The sequence below is a fragment of the Anarhichas minor genome, unplaced genomic scaffold, assembly GCF_050575085.1.
Source record: "Anarhichas minor isolate MPS153535 unplaced genomic scaffold, ASM5057508v1 ptg000129l, whole genome shotgun sequence".
NCBI lineage: Eukaryota > Metazoa > Chordata > Actinopteri > Perciformes > Anarhichadidae > Anarhichas > Anarhichas minor.
Genome location: NW_027466575.1, coordinates 336995 through 359698, shown reverse-complemented (window position 1 = coordinate 359698; position 22704 = coordinate 336995). Strand labels below are relative to the sequence as shown.

The 22704-nt window shown below is 46.7% G+C and overlaps 2 protein-coding genes across 3 annotated transcripts; one reads left to right on the top strand and one right to left on the bottom strand.

The window, feature by feature from the left end:
* The first annotated feature begins 2766 nt into the window (after window positions 1–2766).
* Window positions 2767–10162, top strand: LOC142941113 (properdin-like). Of its 2 annotated transcripts, none has more exons than XM_076083402.1 (9): window positions 2767–3083; window positions 5096–5234; window positions 5320–5483; window positions 5579–5743; window positions 5852–6049; window positions 6164–6337; window positions 6402–6617; window positions 6771–6882; window positions 7148–10162. In XM_076083402.1, the coding sequence occupies exons 1-9, from the start codon at window positions 3002–3004 to the stop codon at window positions 7275–7277; spliced, it is 1380 nt and encodes a 459-aa protein (XP_075939517.1). In that variant the 5' UTR covers window positions 2767–3001; the 3' UTR covers window positions 7278–10162. The 2 variants fall into 2 exon arrangements, with proteins under 2 accessions (XP_075939517.1, XP_075939518.1); XM_076083403.1 differs by having other exon boundaries at window positions 2773–3083; window positions 6420–6617.
* A 1-nt stretch (window position 10163) lies between these two features.
* On the bottom strand, window positions 10164–22166 carry LOC142941114 (suppressor of cytokine signaling 7-like). The gene is given in 11 exon segments (XM_076083405.1): window positions 10164–11114; window positions 11878–12179; window positions 12314–12449; window positions 12720–12848; window positions 15426–15594; window positions 15705–15786; window positions 15788–15842; window positions 16123–16245; window positions 20119–20165; window positions 20269–20596; window positions 20598–22166. Coding segments are annotated over 10 exon segments (2454 nt in total). The 5' UTR covers window positions 21703–22166; the 3' UTR covers window positions 10164–11114; window positions 11878–11899.
* Window positions 22167–22704: the final 538 nt, after the last annotated feature.

Below are 22704 nucleotides of genomic sequence, written 5' to 3'. Positions count from 1 at the left end.
ACATTTTGATAGTTGAACGGTTTCTGTAGCTTACAAAATGTGGAAGGAGTTAAGTAGCAAAAAGTGTACGGAAGAAATATAAAATAAAGAGGAATAAAGAGAAACAGGATAACAATTGTTGGAATGCTTAACAGCATTCCAACAATTACTGCGTGCACGAGTTAAACGGTATTTCCTGGTACTGGCAGGACTCTGGGTGACGCGGCCATGAATTTCTGTGACCATCACACTCTGCGTGCACGAGTGAGATATTTCCTGCGTAGACCAGCAGCGTAGCAAGATCATGTTGCCAGGTCTTAAGCCTCAAATGTTTTGAGTGTACCTCCGATACAATCATGAATATAAGCCTTTAAAGATCATTAAGAAAATGAATGTGTGTGAATGTGCTTCAGTGTTTGTAACATAACAGACTGTCAGTTTACTGGGATGGGGTTCAACTCCCTGCAGTGTCCTGCTGATTGTATTTGGACTTACATGAAAGTTAACAAAACAGTAGTGCCATTTGCTGTTACTTGAACACTTTAATTTTACACTGTTTACATTTTAAGTTCCTCTGTAACTTTAGATTGTAGTGTGAAGCATTCATTGTAACGTTTAACCTGATTGTCATGAAGAAGCTCTGGACAGATCATTTATACTAATGCCCACTGACATGGTTTGAGAACCATTGTTATCTAACGTTTGCTCTCCAAGCATCTTAGTTTGCACATATTTAGATCAGAGAAGTCTTTTTCTCATGGTGTGCCCACAAACCCTTTCAATAAGTACAGAGTTTGGGCCGCCGAAATTATAGAATCCTGTTTACGTCCGTGCTTATCAGTAGGTGGCGCTATGACTATGAGTTAATATTGGCATGCAGAAGTCCTAAAGCCATGACAGTCAACAAGCATGTCAAGTTTGTGACAGTTTTGATAAAGTACAGTCGAGTTACAACAGCTTGATGGATGATGGCGAACCATGTAAAATGGCCATCACACCATATCCACGTCGTTCGATGAAACCTAAAGCTTTTAGTAACTTTTAATCGCTAAGGTCTTTAGATTGTTCTGACCAAATTCTAAGCTGATCGGATTAATTCCCTAGGAGTTCGTAATACAGCACCTGGAAATGAAAAAAAACACGAGAAATTCATACAAAATTCAAAATGGCTGACTTCCGGTTGGGTTTAGAGCATGGTCCCCTCAGACTTTTTTTTAAGTCTACATGTGATACATCTGCTTACCAAATTTTATACATCTAGGTGAAACGTACTGCGAGGGCTGCATCGTTGAAATATTGTAGGGGGCGCTATCGAGTCGACTTGCCACACTGAAGCATTAAAATCACATCAGATAACTACATTCAGGATTTTAAATGTGTTTGGTAAGTTTGGTTATGTTTTGAAGAATGCGTCGCCACGGCAAAATCTTTTCACGAAACAACAAGCTTTGAGTAACTTTTCATCACAGAGGTCTTTAGATTGTTCTGAACAAATTTGAAGTCGAATAGATTATTTCCCGAGGAGGAGTTCGTTAGAGTACAGCACCTGGAAATGACAAAAACGACACTAGAAATTCATAAAATATTCAAAATGGCTGACTTCCGGTTGGGTTTAGAGCATGGCTCCAAGAGACTTTTTTTTAAGTCCACATGATACATGTTCCTACCAAATCTTATAAATCTATGTGAAACGTACTGTGAGGGCTGCTTCGTCGAAAATTTGTAGGGGGCGCTATTGAGCCGATTTGCCACTCTGAACCAATAAAATCACATTACATAACTACATTTTGGGCTTGTAATCTGTGTGCCAAGTTTGCTTATGTTTCGAGCATTTTTAGCCTCTCAAAATTACCTTCGTTTTTAATGGCGAAGACTGCGTCGCCACGGCAACGGCGTTCGACGAAACATCAAAAGCTTCATGAACTGGCATTATGAACTTCTTACATTTGTGTGGAACTAAATTGATGTTGATTCGATTTACCTACTAAGAGAAACAAGCCAAAGTATAGAGACTTTAACTTCCTGTTACCAGTAGGTGGCGCTATGACTATGATTCAAAATTGGCCTGCAGATGTCTTCAGGCCTGGAATCTAATCAAACATGTGAAATCTGGTAAAAATCTGATGATGTGGAGTCGAGATACATCAGTTTATTTCTTCATGGCGAAGGATCGAGAAACGGAGTAGTGTGGACAGGGCCTCAGACACACTACGTTCAAACTCCTACAAGTAAACACATTGTAACATATAATATCCATAATTAGGAGCTTCAAAACTTAAATTCGTCACAATATGAACAAAAGTGCAATAACACTTTAAACACATCAGGTTCTTTTCAACAGCAGCAAGAGGAGTTTTTGTGCGTCCCATTACGTTCCACATACCTACCAGAGTTCATACAGCTAGGAGAAACCCAATGTTGGGGGTGCTCAATAGGGGGCGCTATCGAGACAATTTTTTATCCCGCAGCTGAACACCCCAATCACACTGCAATTTTTGCCACGACTGCCTTGCGTGCCAAATTTCAAAAATCTTACCAGTATCCCAAGCACCTCCTTTTTGCAACGAAAGTGGTACGATAATAATAATAAACATTAGAAGAACAATAGGTCCTAATTAAACGGATTCTCTCAACAAAAACATTTTATTCAAACTTAAGTTTAACTCAAATTTATTATTTTAACATCTTTAATTTATGAATTGTTTCTGACTACCATGTAATATACATGTAATTCAATCTTAATAAAATAAACATGAAAGACGATAACTAATACTTCAAATCAATTTACGAATATTACTTTATTTCGTAATTTAAAAAAAATTCAACCCTGTTTTTATCTTTTAAAACAAATGTTTGCTTTTAAATGTGGACTTTAAACTCACTCCTGTTTACCTTATAAGGACTTCCTGTTTATCCACACACACACACACACACACACACACACACACACACACACACGCGAGGGTCTCTGCTGAAACTGTCTGTCTGAACTCATCTGTCTGTCTTCACTTCTGTCAGCAGGATGCAGCGTCTCAGGGTTATGAAGGTTCTCAGGGTCCTGGTCCTGGTCCTGGTCCTGGTTCTGGGGTCTGTGCAGCGTTCAGGTTGGTCTGGGTTATTTGTCGTCGTTATTTAAATTCTGAACAGACAACAGACGATTATTTAACATTTTATTATTAATGTCACGTGAACAAGAAATATATAGAAAGAAGTATATACATGTATAAATACTGTGATATATTTGTACACATGTATAAATACTGTGCTATATATGTACACATGTATAAATACTGTGATATACTTGTACACATGTATAAATACTGTGATATATATGTACACATGTATAAATACTGTGCTATATATGTACACATGTATAAATACTGTGATATATATGGACACATGTATAAATACTGTGATATATATGTACACATGTATAAATACTGTGATATACTTGTACACATGTATAAATACTGTGATATATATGTACACATGTATAAATACTGTGCTATATATGTACACATGTATAAATACTGTGATATATATGGACACATGTATAAATACTGTGATATATATGTACACATGTATAAATACTGTGCTATATATGTACACATGTATAAATACTGTGATATATATGGACACATGTATAAATACTGTGATATATGGACACATGTATAAATACTGTGATATATTTGTACACATGTATAAATACTGTGATATATATGTACACATGTATAAATACTGTGATATATATGGACACATGTATAAATACTGTGATATATTTGTACACATGTATAAATACTGTGATATATATGTACACATGTATAAATACTGTGATATATATGGACACATGTATAAATACTGTGATATATATGTACACATGTATAAATACTGTGATATATATGTACACATGTATAAATACTGTGCTATATATGTACACATGTATAAATACTGTGATATATATGGACACATGTATAAATACTGTGATATATTTGTACACATGTATAAATACTGTGATATATATGTACACATGTATAAATACTGTGATATATATGGACACATGTATAAATACTGTGATATATTTGTACACATGTATAAATACTGTGATATATATGTACACATGTATAAATACTGTGATATATATGGACACATGTATAAATACTGTGATATATTTGTACACATGTATAAATACTGTGATATATTTGTACACATGTATAAATACTGTGATATATATGTACACATGTATAAATACTGTGATATATTTGTACACATGAATAAATACTGTGATATATATGGACACATGTATAAATACTGTGATATATATGGACACATGTATAAATACTGTGATATATTTGTACACATGTATAAATACTGTGATATATTTGTACACATGAATAAATACTGTGATATATATGGACACATGTATAAATACTGTGATATATATGGACACATGTATAAATACTGTGATATATATGGACACATGTATAAATACTGTGATATATATGGACACATGTATAAATACTGTGATATATTTGTACACATGTATAAATACTGTGATATATTTGTACACATGAATAAATACTGTGATATATATGGACACATGTATAAATACTGTGATATATATGGACACATGTATAAATACTGTGATATATATGGACACATGTATAAATACTGTGATATATATGGACACATGTATAAATACTGTGATATATATGGACACATGTATAAATACTGTGATATATTTGTATAAGAAGTCTCACTCCTCGTTGGCCTTGTTGGAAGTTTGCCTGATAATTGTGAAACTTTTGGAAACAAACTTTCCCCTGTGACGAAATCCTGAACATTCTCCTAGTACACTCACACACACAGACACACTCACACACACAGACACACTCACACACACACACACAGACGCACACACAGACAGACACACTTTGCACACACACACACACACACAGACTGCACACACACACACACACACACACACACACACACACACAGAGAGACACACCTACACACACTGTGGAAGTGAAACTGCATTAATCATCATAATTATGTGCTGATGTTTCATTTCATTATTCTGCTTATATGCTTTTCGTGTGTGTGTGTGTGCATGCAGAGTGTGTGTGGTGTTTTGCACGTTTCAACCTGACCCTGGGTCAGTGTGATGAAGAGCTCGGTGAGGTGGAGGAAGACGACTGCTGTCAGAATCCTCACTTTGGTTACCAGGCAACAGACGGAGTGTGTCGTTCCTGTGGGTCAGTGTCAGGTGTCCTCTTACAGACGATAACAGACTCCAGGTGTCCTCTTAGTCAAATCAGTAACACCAGTCTGTGTTTCCAGTCCTCCAGTGTGGTCTCCCTGGTCGCCATGGTCACAGTGTAACATCCTTTGTGGAGAAGGAGTGATGCAGAGAAGCAGGAAGTGTTTTGGTATCGGAGTCTCAGAATGTGAGAATCCTGAAGAGAAACTGGAGACAAAAGCCTGTAACGGGACCTGCTGTGATGGTACACACACAATACACACATGTTGAATTTGTACATCATAAATGTGTGTTCATGTGTGTGTGTGTGACTGTCTGTATGTGTGGTTGTGTCTGTAGGTAAGGGGTGGGGCTTGTGGCTCACCTGGTCTCCCTGCTCGGTGACCTGTGGAGGAGGCGGAGTCAGGAGCAGAGAGAGAGTCTGTTCTCGTCCTGAGTGTCACTTGGCCTGCACAGGTCCTTCAGAGGAGACAGACAGGTGTCCAACCCACACCAGCTGTCCAGGTAACCTGTCTAACTGTCTCTCTCTCTCCCTTCCTGTCTAACTGTCTCTCTCCCTTCCTGTCTAACTGTCTCTCTCTCTCCCTTCCTGTCTAACTGTCTCTCTCTCAGTTCATGGTGGGTGGTCCAGGTGGTCCGGTTGGCGTGATTGTTCAGGTTCTTGTATCAGTGATGTCATCGTCCCCTCCAGAGTGCGATATCGTTCTTGCTCTAGCCCCGCCCCTTCCAATGACACCGTGCCATCTGGCAACAGTTGCCCTGGAGACGGGTTCCAGACCAAAGACTGCAGCGAGCTCCCCAACTGTCCAGGTGAGTCCTTATAGAGACATGAAAGACTACCGGGTGTCCTCAGAGACATGAAAGACTACCGGGTGTCCTCGTAGAGACGATAACTCACTGTGTTTCTGTCTGTCTCTGGACCAGTGGACGGAGGTTGGGGGTCTTGGTCTCCCTTATCTTCCTGTCCTGTTACCTGTGGGGTGGGGTTTCAGGAGTCACTCAGGAGATGTGATAGCCCCGCCCCCAAACATGGCGGCCGGCCATGTCCTGGAGAGGGACGTAGAACCAGCATCTGTCGAACCAACTCCCACTGTCCAGGTACACACCAGGTCTGTGTCCTTTCTGTTTCTCTGTCGTCTCTCTGCTCTCGTGACTCCAGCAGGACTTGTGTGTCTTTCAGTGGACGGCATGTGGTCAGAGTGGTCTCGATGGGGTCAGTGTAAATACGCATTCGAGAAGAAGGACATCCACTGTAAGCAGATCGGAGGAAGACAGACCAGAGACCGTATGTGTCTTCATCGAGCTCACAACGGGTCCATCTGCAGAGGGGACACTCTGATGGAGAGTAGGGTCTGCTATGATGTCACCAGCTGTTACCGTGGGTGATATGCACACACACACACACACACACTGCTGGGTATGCTTTAGGGCGGGGCTACACAGTGATTGACATGTCCACACCACGGCGATATGTATTACACATTATATATTTTTTATTACATATTATATATTACAAATATGTGTGTTACAGCTCGGGGCAGCTGGGACGGCTGGGACGAGTGGAGTTTGTGTTCTCCGCCCTGTGGAGGAGAATCCCAACGCCGAAGGACTAGAAGATGTAAACCTGATTACAGCGACTACAAGTGAGTTTACTGTCTGGAGACTGGGGGACGAGTGGGGGACAAAGGGGGACGAGTGCGGGACGCGTTGGGGACGAGTTGAGGACGAGTGGAAGACAATAGAGGAACGAGAGGAGTTCAAATCTAACCTCTTGCATTTTTCTGCTCGTTTTAAAACTCCCCCTACAGTCTGAAGACTGTAGTACAACTCAAATCTACTGTCATCTAACACTAGATTAGATTATAATTCACTGTGTGTGTCTGTGTGTCTGTGTGTTTGTGTGTTCAGTCCTACTATTGGTCGTCAGAGGGACCCGGCGACGTTCTTCGGGAATCCTCGTGCTGACTGCGGCTCAACACCTGACGGGGGGCCGAAATCTCAAACGCAGCCCTGCGTCAACGTTCCTCCCTGCTCCTAACAACCAACTCACCTAACAACAACCTCATCACTCACCGACGAGTTTAACAACATCATCATCACTCACCGATGAGTTTAACAACATCATCATCAATCACCGACGAGTTTAACAACATCATCATCACTCACCGATGAGTTTAACAACATCATCATCACTCACCGATGAGTTTAACAACATCATCATCAATCACCGATGAGATACCCAGAGACCTAGAGATCCAGAGACCTAGAGATCCAGATATCTAGAGATCCAGAGACATAGAGATCCAGAGACCTAGAGATCCAGATATCTAGATATCCAGAGACCTAGAGATCTAGAGATCCAGAGACATAGATATCTAGAGATCGAGATCTAGAGATCCAGAGACCTAGAGATCCAGAGACCTAGAGATCCAGAGACCTAGCAATCCAGAGATCTAGATATCCAGAGACCTAGCGATCCAGAGACCTAGATACCCAGAGACCTAGCGATCCAGAGACCTAGATATCCAGAGACCTAGATATCCAGAGACCTAGAGATCCAGAGACCTAGATATCCAGAGACCTAGAGATCCAGATATCCAGAGACCTAGAGATCCAGAGACCTAGAGATCCAGAGACCTAGAGATCTAGAAAGACAGAACCCAAACACTCATATTTATAGGAAACACACCAGAATATCAAAGTTATTCAGGTTTAAACTGTCCTAAAATAATGAAATATTAAAGTGATAATAGAACGGTTTGTGTTTCCAGATGAAAGCTGCTGAAATCTACTTTTGTTTAAATAATGTGTTCAAATTAAAAGGTATTCAACATTCAGATCAATAATTTATCATCAAACAAGTTAGTGGAACCCTCCAGGGCCCTGTTCCTCGTACGTGGTTCAACTAAGTCGATCAAATGTCCTATTAGCAGCCTAAATGAACCCGATGATTGACATCAGGCTATCTCGGTTTCTCCAAGGCTGATCCTCTCAAACTGTCTCGTTAATTGGAACCAGACGATCAGGATCAGGATAATTGCGCGTGCCCGTCCTACATCAAAAGGGGGAAGCGTCGATCACCGAAACCATGATTTTCTAACAGTACAATGTTAAATAAAGTCAAAGAAAGAGCCTCTTTTTACTCCGCTGACGAGCAGGAGATGATCATGAACGCATATGAGGAATTCAAGACCATAATCACGGCAACATCTAACACCTCCACCGCTGTGAGGGCTAGACAAGAAGCACGCAGAATATCACAGACAAGTTAAATGCGTAAGTGTTGTAAATGTATCGGCTCATTTTAATGACTCATCACCCCAATCAATCAGATGATATGTCTTTAAATGTGCTGCTGGCAGTAGGCTTCATGAATGCATCATCCAATGAGATCTATAGCGACAATAATGATCTCAACTCTTTCAGAATAAGATAAAAACAAGCCCAAAGAGGATCTAACTGATACTCATTAATATGAGGATATATGTACTGTATGCCCTCATGTATCATGTACTATATATGTGTGTATACATGTATGTGTAGATTACCATATAGAACTAGCAGTTTGAATATGTGTGTGTGAATCTGTGTGTGGGCGGATCAGTGTGTGTGTGTGTGTGTTATTCATCATCAGACATTCAATCAACTGAAGCAGTGAAGATAAATAGTGTGATTCTCTCTGTTCTTATCATGAGTCCACCTTCATCATGTTCTACAGTAATGATATGCTGGTGTACTAATAACACTGTCATATCATTATGAGTGCTTTAACCCTCATGTATGCAACGCAGCCATCAAGAGGACATGGGAGCAAGTAAACACTAACACACACACATTACTCAGAATGCTGAGTCAGTACAATATGTGCCATGGTGATGTAATGAACACATCCATAAGTTTATTAAGCGCCAAATAAACTGTACGAACAGCACGGCATGCAGCGGCTTTCCCCATGTTCTCCGCATCGCCGACACTGAACAACAATGTACCACTCGCAGAACAGCTCAAGGCTGCATCCAGTGTGTGAGAGTCAATGCTCGGCTGCAGCGTGTGGTGTTCAATGTATGCTCCAGAAGGTCTGTAAATAAATGATTCCTTGTGGGCAGAATGGATAGCGCTCGTATAGGAAGTCATCATGATGTGATAACGGATCTTGGCGATGTGGAAGAACTCTCTCCCTATAAAACGCTAATCTAACTAATATCCTCCTTCATCAGTGGATCTCTGAGGAAGGGAGCTGTACATTAATGCAATAGAGGCTTCTTAGTTTGCTCAGCTGCTTTAATGGATCACCGTGTGTCTCACTTTACATGCATTTCTGGAACTCCCGTATAACCCCCGGTAGATGCGCAAGCGCATTAGACTACCGTATATGACAGGAGCTGCCATGTTTTCCGGGGGAGTGGCAGCTTATCCAGCTACCTTCAGTTAGCCTGCGCTGGAGCAGGTTCAAGCTTATGGATGTGTTGCCATGGTGATTTTGCCAAACTTGCTTCGTGGAACCGAAAAGCCTGATCTACGTCATCTTATCCTGAAAAGTATCCGGCTAACTCAGTTAGCCACGTACGAGGAACGGGGCCCAGGCCACTGTTAGCGTCGTTATGCCGTTATCACTGTTAGCTCTATCAGCTCTATTAGCACCGTTAGCTCTGTTATGTATGAGCCGCCTTCGATACGTTGAGATTAGCTGAATCTCAGATCTGGCACCTTTAAAAAATAGATAAATGAATAATTAAAGGTTTTTGTTACTCGTCAATAAACGGTATTTGTTTTCACCATGTGAACCTCATTCATCTGGACCCTGGTGATCCACCTGATGAGGGACGTTTATGTAGAAGAATGTTTTATGATATATTTTGACTGTGATGAATCTCTAGAAAAACTATTTTTATCTAATAAATAAAAAAACAACAGAGACCTTAAGCCCCGCCCACTCTGTTTATTAACAGGTGATGACATCATTTTGCCACATTTCATCTCCCAGTGTGTGAATCAATAGAAGTCCAGTCCAGCTTGTTCCAGTAACAACAAATCAGAGATCAGTTCAGAAACAACATTCGTCTGAAAATGATGTAAACTGTTGAAGATGAAGAAGAGGAACTTTAAATGAACGTCTTCATCGGGACTCGTCCGGTCTCTGTTCATCACAAAACAATCACACCTCAAGGTTCAAGCTTCACCCCCTTAACGAGCTCACACTGAATTTGTGTTGCAGACCAATGAAGAGCCGTCCATGACAGAGCCGACCTCTGATTGGTCCAAAGAGAAGGAAGCTAGCGTAGCTCATAACGAACTCTAAACTCTCAGTCAGGACGTATGCCGTTAGCCACTGAGCTACCTAGCATGCTACCTGAAAGAATAGATCCTGAGGATTGAACGCCAACGGGTTTCAGAAGAGCCGCTGTGACGGACTAGCGTTAGCATGTTGCTAACCTGAGAGCTTAAGTCACTGTTTTTATGGATGGAGTCTGGTGTGTTTGACGAGAGAAAGATAAACATTCTAAAGAGTAAAACACGTCCTCAGCAGCATGAAACACGATGAAGAAGATCCTCATGGTGGTGGAAAGCTCCGGTGAAGTCGAGATGATTTTAAAGATGAACTTCTGTGTTTTGGATCCTAAAGGTCGACGGAACGTTTCGTCAACAATGAGCTCGGCTTCGCTAACAGCGATGTCATCGTTAGTCCGGCTGCTCGGTGATGACATCATCAGAGAGGCGGAGTCTCTTGCGTCCACCTGTCCCTCCATGTCGACACTCCACTAGAGGAGGCCAGAGCATCTGAAACCCGCCCGGATACGGGGCGAGCGAAGGCAGCTGATTGGCTGCGAGTCCTCCAGTCAGCTGATCGTTTCCAGTGTAAAAACTAAGAAGAGAACTGGAGGAGAAGAAGAAGAAACACATTCATAAATAAAGAAGTAAATAGTTATAATAGTACTTGTATAATATTATAAATGTTATATGTTAAAATGACAAACTGCAGGATGAGACGTTAGTAGTTCAATATGGTTTTATTATTATTGTTATAATTACTAGTGTTATTGTTATGAATGTTATAATAATTATTATTATTATTGTTGAGAAGGTTATAATAATAATTAAAAATATTATTATTATGTGATATTATTACAATGAATAGTATTATTGTCATTATCACTATAATAGTAATTATAATGATAATTACCATTATAATTATTTTTATTATTAGAGCAGATGGAGCCTCATTTTTGTTCAATGTTGGTGTCACTTGTAAACATGTTCGATCGATTTAATAAAAGAAATGATCATAGAAATTCAACGCTTTCCGTCTCTACTGCCGTCCTCTACTGCCGTCTCTACTGCCGTCTCTACTGCCTCCTCTACTGCCGTCCTCTACTACCGTCCTCTACTGCCGTCTCTACTGCCGTCTGTACTGCCGTCTCTACTGCCGTCCTCTACTGCCGTCTCTACTGCCGTCCTCTACTGCCGTCTCTACTGCCATCCTCTACTGCCATCCTCTACTGCCGCCTCTACTACCGTCCTCTACTGCCGTCTCTACTGCCGTCCTCTACTGCCGTCTCTACTGCCGTCCTCTACTGCCGTCTCTACTGCCGTCTCTACTGGGTGAATGACTAAACTGTTTTCACAGTTCAGTGACTCACTTGGTTCTCTGAGGCTCCAACGCTACGTTTGAGACTGGATCCCCTGCTGGACTGGCAGGACTGACTGGACCTCCTGCTGGACGGGCTGAATCGGCTGGACCTGCGGGACCGGCTGGACCCGCTGATGGACTGGTTGGATCCCCTGCTGGACCTGCGGGACTGGCTGGGCCCCCTGCTGGACTGGTTGGACCCCCTGCTGGACCGGCCGCCTCCGGGGCTCCGGTCCTCTCTCCTTCAGCGACGGGCTGATCTCCTCTTCGGGGTCGTAGTAATAAAACTTCTTCAGGTAGGAAATCAGAGGCCTGAAGACAGAACCAACATGTTAAAAACACACTCGGTATATACTCACTACATGTACTTGTACTTGTACTCACTACATGTACTTGTACCCAGTACAAGACATAAGAGGACATGAGAGGACGTCAGAAGGACTCACGTGGGCAGAGGCAGCTCCTGGATGTGGTCGATCCGGACCAGCTGTCTGATGCAGAAGCGACAGAGATGCTGCAGAGTTTTAACGCTGCTGAACCTGGAGACCGGGTACAGGAGCTGGACCGGGGTCGGGGGTAGACCTGGACCCAAACACAGACCGTCATCAAACAAGCACAACTTTATTTATACAGTACATGATGAACAAGAAGAAGAAACAGACAGAATGAAACATTTTATTTGGTCTTTGACTCGGAGATGAAATATGAGACAGAATTCAAGACAGGTAGAAACAGGTAGAAACAGACAGGTGGAGACAGACAGGTAGAGACAGACAGGTGGAGACAGACAGGTGGAGACAGACAGGTAGAGACAGACAGGTAGAGACAGACAGGTGGGAGCTGATTGGTTACCAGGGACTCTGGAGCGCAGGAAGTAGAGGAACTTCCCGTTCTTAGAGTGCATGATGGCTCTTTCTATGAACTCCACCACGGAGTGACAGCGGTCCTCAAACTTAGGATGACACCACAGACTGAAGGTCCCTGTAGAGAAATAAACATATATAAATATATATGTGTATATATAAATATATATAGATAGATACTTTATTCATCCCCAAATTTATTTACTTTAGTATATTTGTTTTTGCTGTAACAGAGTAAAAAATAAAAGTATTAAGTATTAAGTATACAAATGTTGTTGCTCCTCCACACGACTCACTATCAGTGTGTGTGCGTGTGTGTGTACCTCTGTAGTGCTCATTGCAGTGGTGGGCCGTGCATTCTATGCCTGGGCCTCCTGTGCTGTCCTGCTACAGTTTAACAGCTGCGGTGCAGATACATGAATCCGTGCATGACGGGACGCTGTGTCATTAACGGACAATGCATCGTCAAATCTACGTAATTAACACAATGACAAACTCACAAGAATCAGTCACATATGTTCATATGACAACAAAGCAACAAATCAATCCAGCAGACCTGCAGCGGATCCACGCATTCCACCACACAAGAGCACGAGCCATTCAAATGTTATTCATAAAAACCACACGATAGACAAATGAACAGTAGTAACGTTACTGCAGATGCAAACAAACAAACGCACTTCACTTACCAAGTGCTGTTCACTTAAAGACAAACTCCATCCGCCTTTCTTTCTTAAAGAGTTCAATCCCACGGTTGTACGGTACATCGTTTCAGTTCCAGTAAGAAGTCCTTCTCCATTGATGGACGCCAGTGATGTCAGTCAAGCCTCCCCAGTTGTATTTCGCTGGTCTGCGACGGCCGGTTCGCAGCGGGGCCGGGATCCCACCTCCGCCGGGGCGCAGACCTCCGCCGGCGCGGTTGTGGAGCTGTTTCCCTGCGAACGTGTTCGTTGAGTTGTAGATCCACTCTGGTTTCTCCAAAGGTTTTCAAAAGCACCGTAGTATCCTGCCGTGCTATGGTGTCCTCAGGTTAGCGTAGCATAGCTCCAAACACCAACAGCTCAGTTAAAATGAAACGCATTCTTAGCCATAAAATGTGCAACGCTTCTCCGACGCTGTCAGCAAGAAATACCGTTCATACAAATCCTTTTCCTGGCTGAGTCAGGCTGCCAGCTGTGGTTGACTGACCATTTCTTACAATGTCCAGCTTTTCCTGAAATGTCCTTATCCGTTTCTCCTCCTTATTCAGCATTGAGTGTTCAAAAAACAAAGCTAGGTAAAAAAAGAAATAATAATCTACACCAAGCAAAACCCTAAAAATGTTATAATTTCTTCCATATCTTTCAATTTGAACTCTTACTCCTCCAACTAAGCTCTGATGGCAAGTTAAGTTTCGGTTCACGATAGTCACGTGCTCGCCCACTGACCAATCACAGCGCACGCTGCACCTCACTGCAGAGCTGCACCTGAAAACTGAGCTGCCCGTTAATGCTGACGTACTTGTAGGCCAGCTAGCAGCTCTGACGCGTCAAAGAATACGCCCAACATGTCAAACTAAAGATCTGATTGGTTGAACACTATGACAATCAACAATATCGTCCCCATTCACTTAAACTGCACATGGATTCACTTGTGAGTCTGCAGGCCTCGGGCCTCTGTTCTTACCTAGAGACACAGAGGTGAGATCTGATTGGATAAAAGCTCTACTTAAAACAAGCTGCACTGGAAGCAGAGCAACTGAGGAAGACAGGAGCTGTGCAATGAGAACATAAGATAATGGGGAAAATATTATAATTAGTGCTGGGCAACGATTGAAATATTTAATTAATTAATCTCATTGTTATGGCAAAGTTCAATAATGAATTCAAAAGTAGTGTATTGCGCACTTTTATTTTAAAAGTACTGCTATATGAACTAAAGGGCAATAACATTTGGTTCACGAGATGCAGGTAGCATGTTTTATACTTAATGTGAATATAATTCATACTTTGTTGGCATCTTATTCTGAAAACCGGATGTTCGTCTGAAGAAACCGGATGTTGTCTCTCGTTAATCTTTCCGCTAACTTTCAAAGTCCTTCGCTCGCTCCCGATCTGTGCCGTTTGAATGTGTTTACCGCGAATGTCAGCATATAGGTGCACTAACATGTAAGTGTCTGCTGAGTTGACCACAGCGATGTCCAGTAGTCTCCAGGGAGAGCAACAGCTGGTGCAGCCCACGGCTTAACACAATGCGTGCTCCATGCGTGTGTGTGTGTACCTCTGTAGTGCTCCATGCGTGTGTGTGTGTGTGTACCTCTGTAGTGCTCCATGCGTGCGCGTGTGTGTGTGTGTACCTCTGTAGTGCTCCATGCATGTGTGTGTACCTCTGTAGTGCTCCATGCATGTGTGTGTACCTCTGTAGTGCTCCATGCGTGTGTGTGTACCTCTGTAGTGCTCCATGCGTGTGTGTGTGTACCTCTGTAGTGCTCCATGCGTGTGTGTGTGTGTACCTCTGTAGTGCTCCATGCGTGTGTGTGTGTACCTCTGTAGTGCTCCATGCGTGTGTGTGTGTGTACCTCTGTAGTGCTCCATGCGTGTGTGTGTGTACCTCTGTAGTGCTCCATGCGTGTGTGTGTGTGTGTACCTCTGTAGTGCTCCATGCGCATGTGTGTGTGTGTACCTCTGTAGTGTTCCATGCGTGTGTGTGTGTGTACCTCTGTAGTGCTCCATGCGTGTGTGGTGTGTGACTCCTTGGGACCTGAAGCTCAGACTCAAGATGTATCTCGGGTCTGAACTGTCTCGAACCAGAAACGATCCGTCTGGTTTCTCCTTCAGCTTCATCTCAGCGTCCTCCCAGTTCATCGGCCCCCAGTACCATCCGCACTGAGACGCACGCACACGCGCACGCACGCACGCACACACACACACACACACACACGTTAGCTAATGAATGTAGTTCCCAATCCACTGTGTAACTGTAGACCTGGTCCCACCTTCTCCAGTTCTCTGAGGCTGGTGGCGAAGCAGCCGGCGTCGGGTTGACTGAGGGGGCAGTGGGGGGCGAGTCTGGGAGGGGGGGGGGGGACCGGGACGCAGAGGGACCAGCCTCGGTAGACCTCTGAGGAAGGAGTCTGTGACACACACGGGAAACACAGCTCAGATCTCACTTTAAACATATATGCTAAGCTAGGCTAGCAGTTTCCCCCTGCTTACAGTCTTTGTGCTAAGCTAGGCTACCCCCCCTCTCCCTGTAAAATGTCAGACTGTTTCTTTAAACATCTCACAGATCAACAAGAGTGTGTCTCTATGTGTGTGTATGAGTGAGTGAGTATGTGTCTGTATGTATGTGTCTGTGTGTGTGAGTCTCTGTGTGTGTGTGTGTCTGTCTGTGTGTGTGTGTGTGTGTGTTACCGTTGAGGCTCAGGCTGTGCTGGATGGTGCTGAGGGGGCGGGGCAGAGACTGCATGGATGGGTTAGATGTGGATGGATGGAGTCTCCCCATGAAGGAGCCTCCATGCTGCAGAGGAGGATCATCTGAGAGACACACACACGTTAAGCTTCACACCTGAGACTCACCTGCACAGGGCGGCGGGACATACACAGGAAGTAACAAAAGAAAGAGAAGAAGAAAAGTACCAAGCCGACTGAGGCTCCGTCTGGGAGTGTGGGGGGGTGGAGAGAGTTCTCCCATCCATCCATCCATCCATTTTCCACCGCTTATCCGGGGTCGGGTCGCGGTGGCAGCAGGTCAAGCAGGCTGACCCAGACCTCCCTCTCACCGGCAACATGTTCCAGCTCATTCTGGGGGATCCCGAGGCGTTCCCAGGCCAGCTGGGAGATGTAATCTCTCCAGCGTGTTCTGGGTCTTCCCCGGGGTCTCTTCCCAGTTGGACGTGCCTGGAAAACCTCCAGTGGGAGGCGTCCAGGAGGCATCCTAATTAGATGCCCGAACCACCTCAGCTGACTCCTTTCGACGCGAAGGAGTAGCGGCTCGACTCCAAGCTCCCTCCTGATGACCGAGCTCCTTACCCTATCTCTAAGGCTGAGCCCGGCCACCCTACGGAGGAAACTCATTTCAGCCGCTTGTAGCCGCGACCTTGTCCTTTCGGTCTCGACCCAGAGTTCGTGACCATAGGTGAGGGTAGGAACGTAGACCGAGTGGTAAATTGAGAGCTTTGCCTTCCGGCTCAGCTCCCTCTTCACCAAGACGGTCCGGTGCAGCGCCTGCTTTACTGCTGCAGCCGCACCGATCCGCCTGTCGATCTCCCGCTCCATCTTACCCTCACTCGTGAACAAGACCCCGAGATACTTAATTAAACTCCTTCGCTTGAGGTAGGCACTCCGTCCCCACCTGGAGAGAGCAATCCACCGGTTTCCGGCAGAGAACCATGGCCTCAGATTTGGAGGTGCTAACTCTCATCCCCGCCGCTTCACACTCGGCTGCAAACCGCCCCAGTGAATGCTGGAGGTCATGATCCGAGGAGGCTAATAGGACCACATCATCTGCAAATAGCAGAGAGGCGAGCCCGAGACCCCCGAAACTGACGTTCTCCGCCCCCAGGCTGCGCCTAGATATCCTGTCCGTGAAAATCACGAACAGGACCAGTGACAAAGGGCAGCCCTGGCGGAGGCCAACACCCACCGGGAACGTGTCTGACTTATTGCCGAGAATGCAGACACAGCTCCTACTGCAGTCGTACAGAGACCGGATCGCCCGTTGTAATGGGTCCGGCACCCCATACTCCCGCAGCACCCCCCACAAGACCCCCCGAGGGACCCGGTCAAAAGCCTTCTCCAAGTCCACAAAGCACATGTAGACTGGTTGGGCAAACTCCCAGAGCCCCTCCAGTAGTCTTGCGAGGGTAAAGAGCTGGTCCACTGTTCCACGGCCGGGACGGAATCCGCACTTCTCCTCTTGAATCTGAGGTTCGACAAGCGGTCGGAGCCTCCTTTCCAGCACCCTGACATAAGCCTTCCCCGGGAGGCTGAGTAGTGTGATACCCCGGTAATTCGAGCACACTCTCCGGTCCCCCTTTTTGAAGATGGGAACCACCACCCCGGTCTGCCATTCCATGGGCACTGGTCCCGACCCCCATGCGACATTGAAGAGGCGTGTCAGCCAGGACAGCCCAACTATGTCCAGCGCCTTCAGCATCTCAGGGCGGATCTCATCCACCCCCGGCGCCTTGCCACCAAGGAGCTTTTTAACTACCTCAGCGACCTCTGCCAGGGATATGGGTGAGCCTCCCCCTAGGTCCTCAGGCGCTGCCTCCTCTGCAGAGGACATGTTGGTCGGGTTTAGGAGTTCCTCAAAGTGCTCTTTCCACCGCCCGACAATGTCCTCCGTCTGGGTTAGCAGTTCCCCCCCTGCTGAGAACAGCCTGGGGTAAGCCCTGCTTTCCCTTCCTGAGCCGTCGGATGGTTTGCCAGAACCTCCTTGAGGCCAACCGAAAGTCCTTCTCCATGGCCTCCCCGAACTCCTCCCATGCCCGAGTTTTAGCATTCGCGACCACCGCAGCTGCAGCCCTTCTGGCCTGCCGGTACCTGTCAGCTGCTTCAGGAGACTCCTGGGCCAACCAGGCCTTGAAGGTCTCCTTCTTCAGCTTGACAGCTTCCCTCACCTCTGGTGTCCACCACCGGGTTCTCGGGTTGCCGCCACGACAGGCACCGATGACCTTCCGGCCACAGCTCCTAGCGGCCACGTCCACAATACAGGCTTTGAACATGGTCCACTCGGATTCCGTGTCCCCAACCTCCCTCGGGATGTGTGAGAAGTTCTTCCGGAGGTGGGAGTTAAAGACCTCCCGGACAGGGTCCTCCGCCAGACGTTCCCAGTTTACCCTCACTACACGTTTGGGTTTGCCGGGTCTTTCCAACCGGTTCCCCTGCCATCTGATCCAACTCACCACCAGGTGGTGATCAGTTGACAGCTCTGCTCCTCTCTTCACCCGAGTGTCCAAGACATACGGCCGCAAATCAAATGATACGATTACAAAGTCAATCATTGATCTCTGGCCTAAGGTGTTCTGGTACCAGGTACACTTATGAGCCACCTTATGTTCGAACATAGTGTTCGTTATGGCCAAACCGTGGCAAGCACAGAAGTCCAATAACGAAACACCATTCGGGTTCAGATCGGGCAAGCCGTTCCTCCCAATCACCCCCCGCCAGGTTTCTCCGTCATTGCCCACGTGAGCATTGAAGTCCCCCAGGAGAACTATGGAGTCGGTAGGCGGCGCCCTTTCCAGGACCCCTCCCACCGACTCCAAGAAGGCCGGATTCTCCGAACTGCTGTTTGGTGCATAAGCACAAACCACAGTCAGAGCCTTGCTCCCCGCAACCCGTAGGCGCATGGAGGCGACCCTCTCGCTCTCCGGGGAGAACTCCAACACAGCGGCGCTCAGCCGGGGGCTCGTGAGTATCCCCACTCCCGCCCTCGCGCCTCTCACCCTGGGCAACTCCAGAAAAGGACAAAGTCCAACCCCTCTCCAGGAGCTTGGTTCCAGAGCCAACACTGTGTGGAGGTGAGTCCAACTATTTCTAGCTGGTATCGCTCCACCTCCTGCACCAGCTCCGGCTCTTTCCCCGCTAGCGAGGTGACGTTCCACGTCCCTAGAGCTAGTCTATGCCGCCGGCGATCGGCATGTCCGGGCCTCCCGCCCGACCCACCGCCCGGTCTGCATAGCACCCGACCCCGATGCTTGTCCCTGCGGGTGGTGGGTCCACAGGGTGGCTGCTCCATGGTGTTTATTCGGGCTGAGCCCGACCGGACCCCATGGGCAAAGGCCCGGCCACCAGACGCTCGCCTACGAGCTCCCCTCCTGGGTCTGGCTCCGGGAGGGTGCCCCGGTTTCCCTGGTCCGGGCGAGGTGGCTATAGTCCGTGGGCTAACTATCATAGGGGTCGTTTTGAACCGCTCTTAGTCTGGGCTCTCCCCTGAAACCTGTTTGCCTTGGGAGACCCTACCAGGGGCTAATGCCCCGGACAACAGAGCTCCCAGGATCACTGAGCCACTCAAACTCCTCCACCATGATAAGGTGGCGATTCGCGGAGGAGCCAATACCTAGTACTAATACCACGCTGTTTAAATACTGTTACAGTAGGAGTACTAATACCACGCTGTTTAAATACTGTTACAGTAAGAGTACTAATACCACGCTGTTTAAATACTGTTACAGTAGGAGTACTAATACCACGCTGTTTAAATACTGTTACAGTAAGAGTACTAATACGACGCTGTTTAAATACTGTTACAGTAGGAGTACTAATACCACGCTGTTTAAATACTGTTACAGTAGGAGTACTAATACCACGCTGTTTAAATACTGTTACAGTAGGAGTACTAATACCACGCTGTTTAAATACTGTTACAGTAGAAGTACTAATACACAACAGGTGTGTAGTTACCGGTGAAAGCAGGTGTGAAGGCACTGAGAGGTCTGGAGACATGCAGCCTGATGGAGACACAGAGAGGAAGAGTTACTGAGAGGAGCTGACACATCTTCATCACCATCTTCATCATCATCATCCTCATCACCACCATCCTCATCCTCTCACCTGTCTGGCTCCACCCACACGTCCAGTAGACTCCCCCCCGATGAGGTGGATGAAGACACAGACGGTCTCTTCTTATCCAGCAGCCCCCCCGACCCCCCACTGGAGCTCTTGGTTCTGAACAGCTTGCTGAGCCGGACCTTCAGGGACCCCCCTTTCTTCCTTCTCGTCTTCTCCTCCAGGACCACCAGGGGGGAGGAGTCCCGCCCCCCTCCCCCCGAGACCACGCCCAGTTTGGGGGTGGTGACCCGGCTCTGTGGCTGTGAGCGGGACTGGTGCTGGTGTTTAGGGCGCTGGGTGCTGGAGGACGGAAGGGGGTCGGGGGGGTACGGGCAGGTGGTTAGGGTGCTGGTGGGGGGGGCGGGGGTCTACACAGGGGGGGGGGGACCGGCAGGTCTGATCGGTGCAGACCCCCGCCTCCTCCGCCAGTCTGTGGACCTGCAGCATCAGACCGCTCAGAGTCCCCCCCGACGTCCCCCTTCCACTGACCCCCCCAGTGTCTCCTCCAACCTCTTCAGACCCCAGACCTTCCAGGACCAGGAGAGCGTCGCTGGTCTCACTCGGGTCCTCACCCCCCGTCCCTGAGGCCAACAGACTGTGACAAGAGCACCGAGACACCGGGACTACCATCTCGCCACCCCCACCACCACCACCACCACCCCCCTCCCTCCCCTCACCCAGCTGGCCCAGCCTCCGGGCTAAAGCCAGGACCAGGTCTTCATCCCCGGTGAAGTAGTTCTTCTTCCTGGGCTCCTCCAGCAGGCCCAGACGCACAGCCTGGTCCAGCAGACCTGGGGGCCACTTAGCCAGTCGGTCGGTCAGCAGGACGGACCCGGACTGAGAGTCCAGAGCTGGGACGTTCTGCTGGGGGGTCCCATTAGACCCCTTGGACTGCCTCAGTACCGGGTGCCACTGGAGGAGCTGTGGCTGCAGGTTCTCCTCTGCAGAGGGGGTGCAGTACAAGTTCTGGTCCTTCACACCTCCAGGTCCGGGACCAGGACCGGTACCTGATCCACAGTCCAGCCTCTGTCTCTCTGCTTCCTCTAGGATCCGGTCTCCGGACCGCAGCAGGTTCTTAAACACCATCAGCTGGCCGTGCTGAACCGGGTAGTCCACGAACCGCTGCGCCGCCATGCTGAAGTCCTCCGGAGGAGAGGACAGCGTCTCCTCGGAGCTCAGCGGGGCCTCCGTCACCACGAGCCCGCCGTCAGGCTCACCTCTCCTGGGGAGCGGAGAGCTGTAGTGCGGGGAGGTCGATCCGAGGCCCGGAGAGGTGGGGGGACCGCTCGGATTCACATCGAACCCGCCTCCGAGGTGACCCAGAGCGGCCTTAACGGACATCAGGTCCTCGGGCTCGTCCAGCCGGTCGTACTCCGCCGCGGACACGAGACGCATCAAGACGAAGTCAGGAGACATTTCTTGTTGCGCGTCATTCATCCTGACAGCTAACGGCAGCTAAGCTAATGGGAGCTAAGCTAACGGCAGCTAACGGGAGCTAGCTCGGCTACACGGGCACCGCTCTTACATAACACCGATATAAATAAACAGCGAACGGCAGCTGGCGGGAGCTAACGGCGGCTAGCTGCTGCATCCTCCCCGCTGAGCTAACCGGGTAGCCCGACGGACCACCGACCGCCATGTGACGTCCGTACCGGTTCGTGACGGTGGCGGCTCCTGCGGAACATAAAAAAAGACACTAAACCGCTCGGTAACGTGAGCTAACGGTAGCTGTTAGCCTCCTACCGACTCATCCTCCATCAGTAATCGATCAGCGCTGATTGATAACCGGAGGCTTTGCTCGCTGAAACCGGGAGAAAGCTTAACCTCCATCCGCGGACCAGTTCCCGGTACCGGAGAGCCTCCGTCACTACCGGAGGTCTCTCTACCTCCCTCTGTGTGTGTGACCCTCTTATCAATAATATGTCATTAATAAACTCTTTATTGATTTATGATTGTAAAACAGAAAAAAAACAAATATATATATTTTATACTTTTTCACAATTTATTAATATTTACATTAATTTATTTGTTATATTTCTATATGGTGTATTTTATTTAAAAAATATATATATTTTCTTTTTAATTTATATTTTGTAGTTTTGTATTTTTTAACTATTTAAAAATCATTAAATATAAATTCATGTTTTAATCTCAGGTGTGTTTCTTCTCTAGACATGTAATCTCAGGTGTGTTTCTTCTTCTCTAGACATGTAATCTCAGGTGTGTGTTTCTTCTTCTCTAGACATATAATCTCAGGTGTGTTTCTTCTCCAGACATGTAATCTCAGGTGTGTTTCTTCTCTAGACATGTAATCTCAGGTGTGTTTCTTCTTCTCTCGACATGTAATCTCAGGTGTGTCTTCTTCTCTAGACATGTAATCTCAGGTGTGTCTTCTTCTCTAGACATGTAATCTCAGGTGTGTGTTTCTTCTTCTCTAGA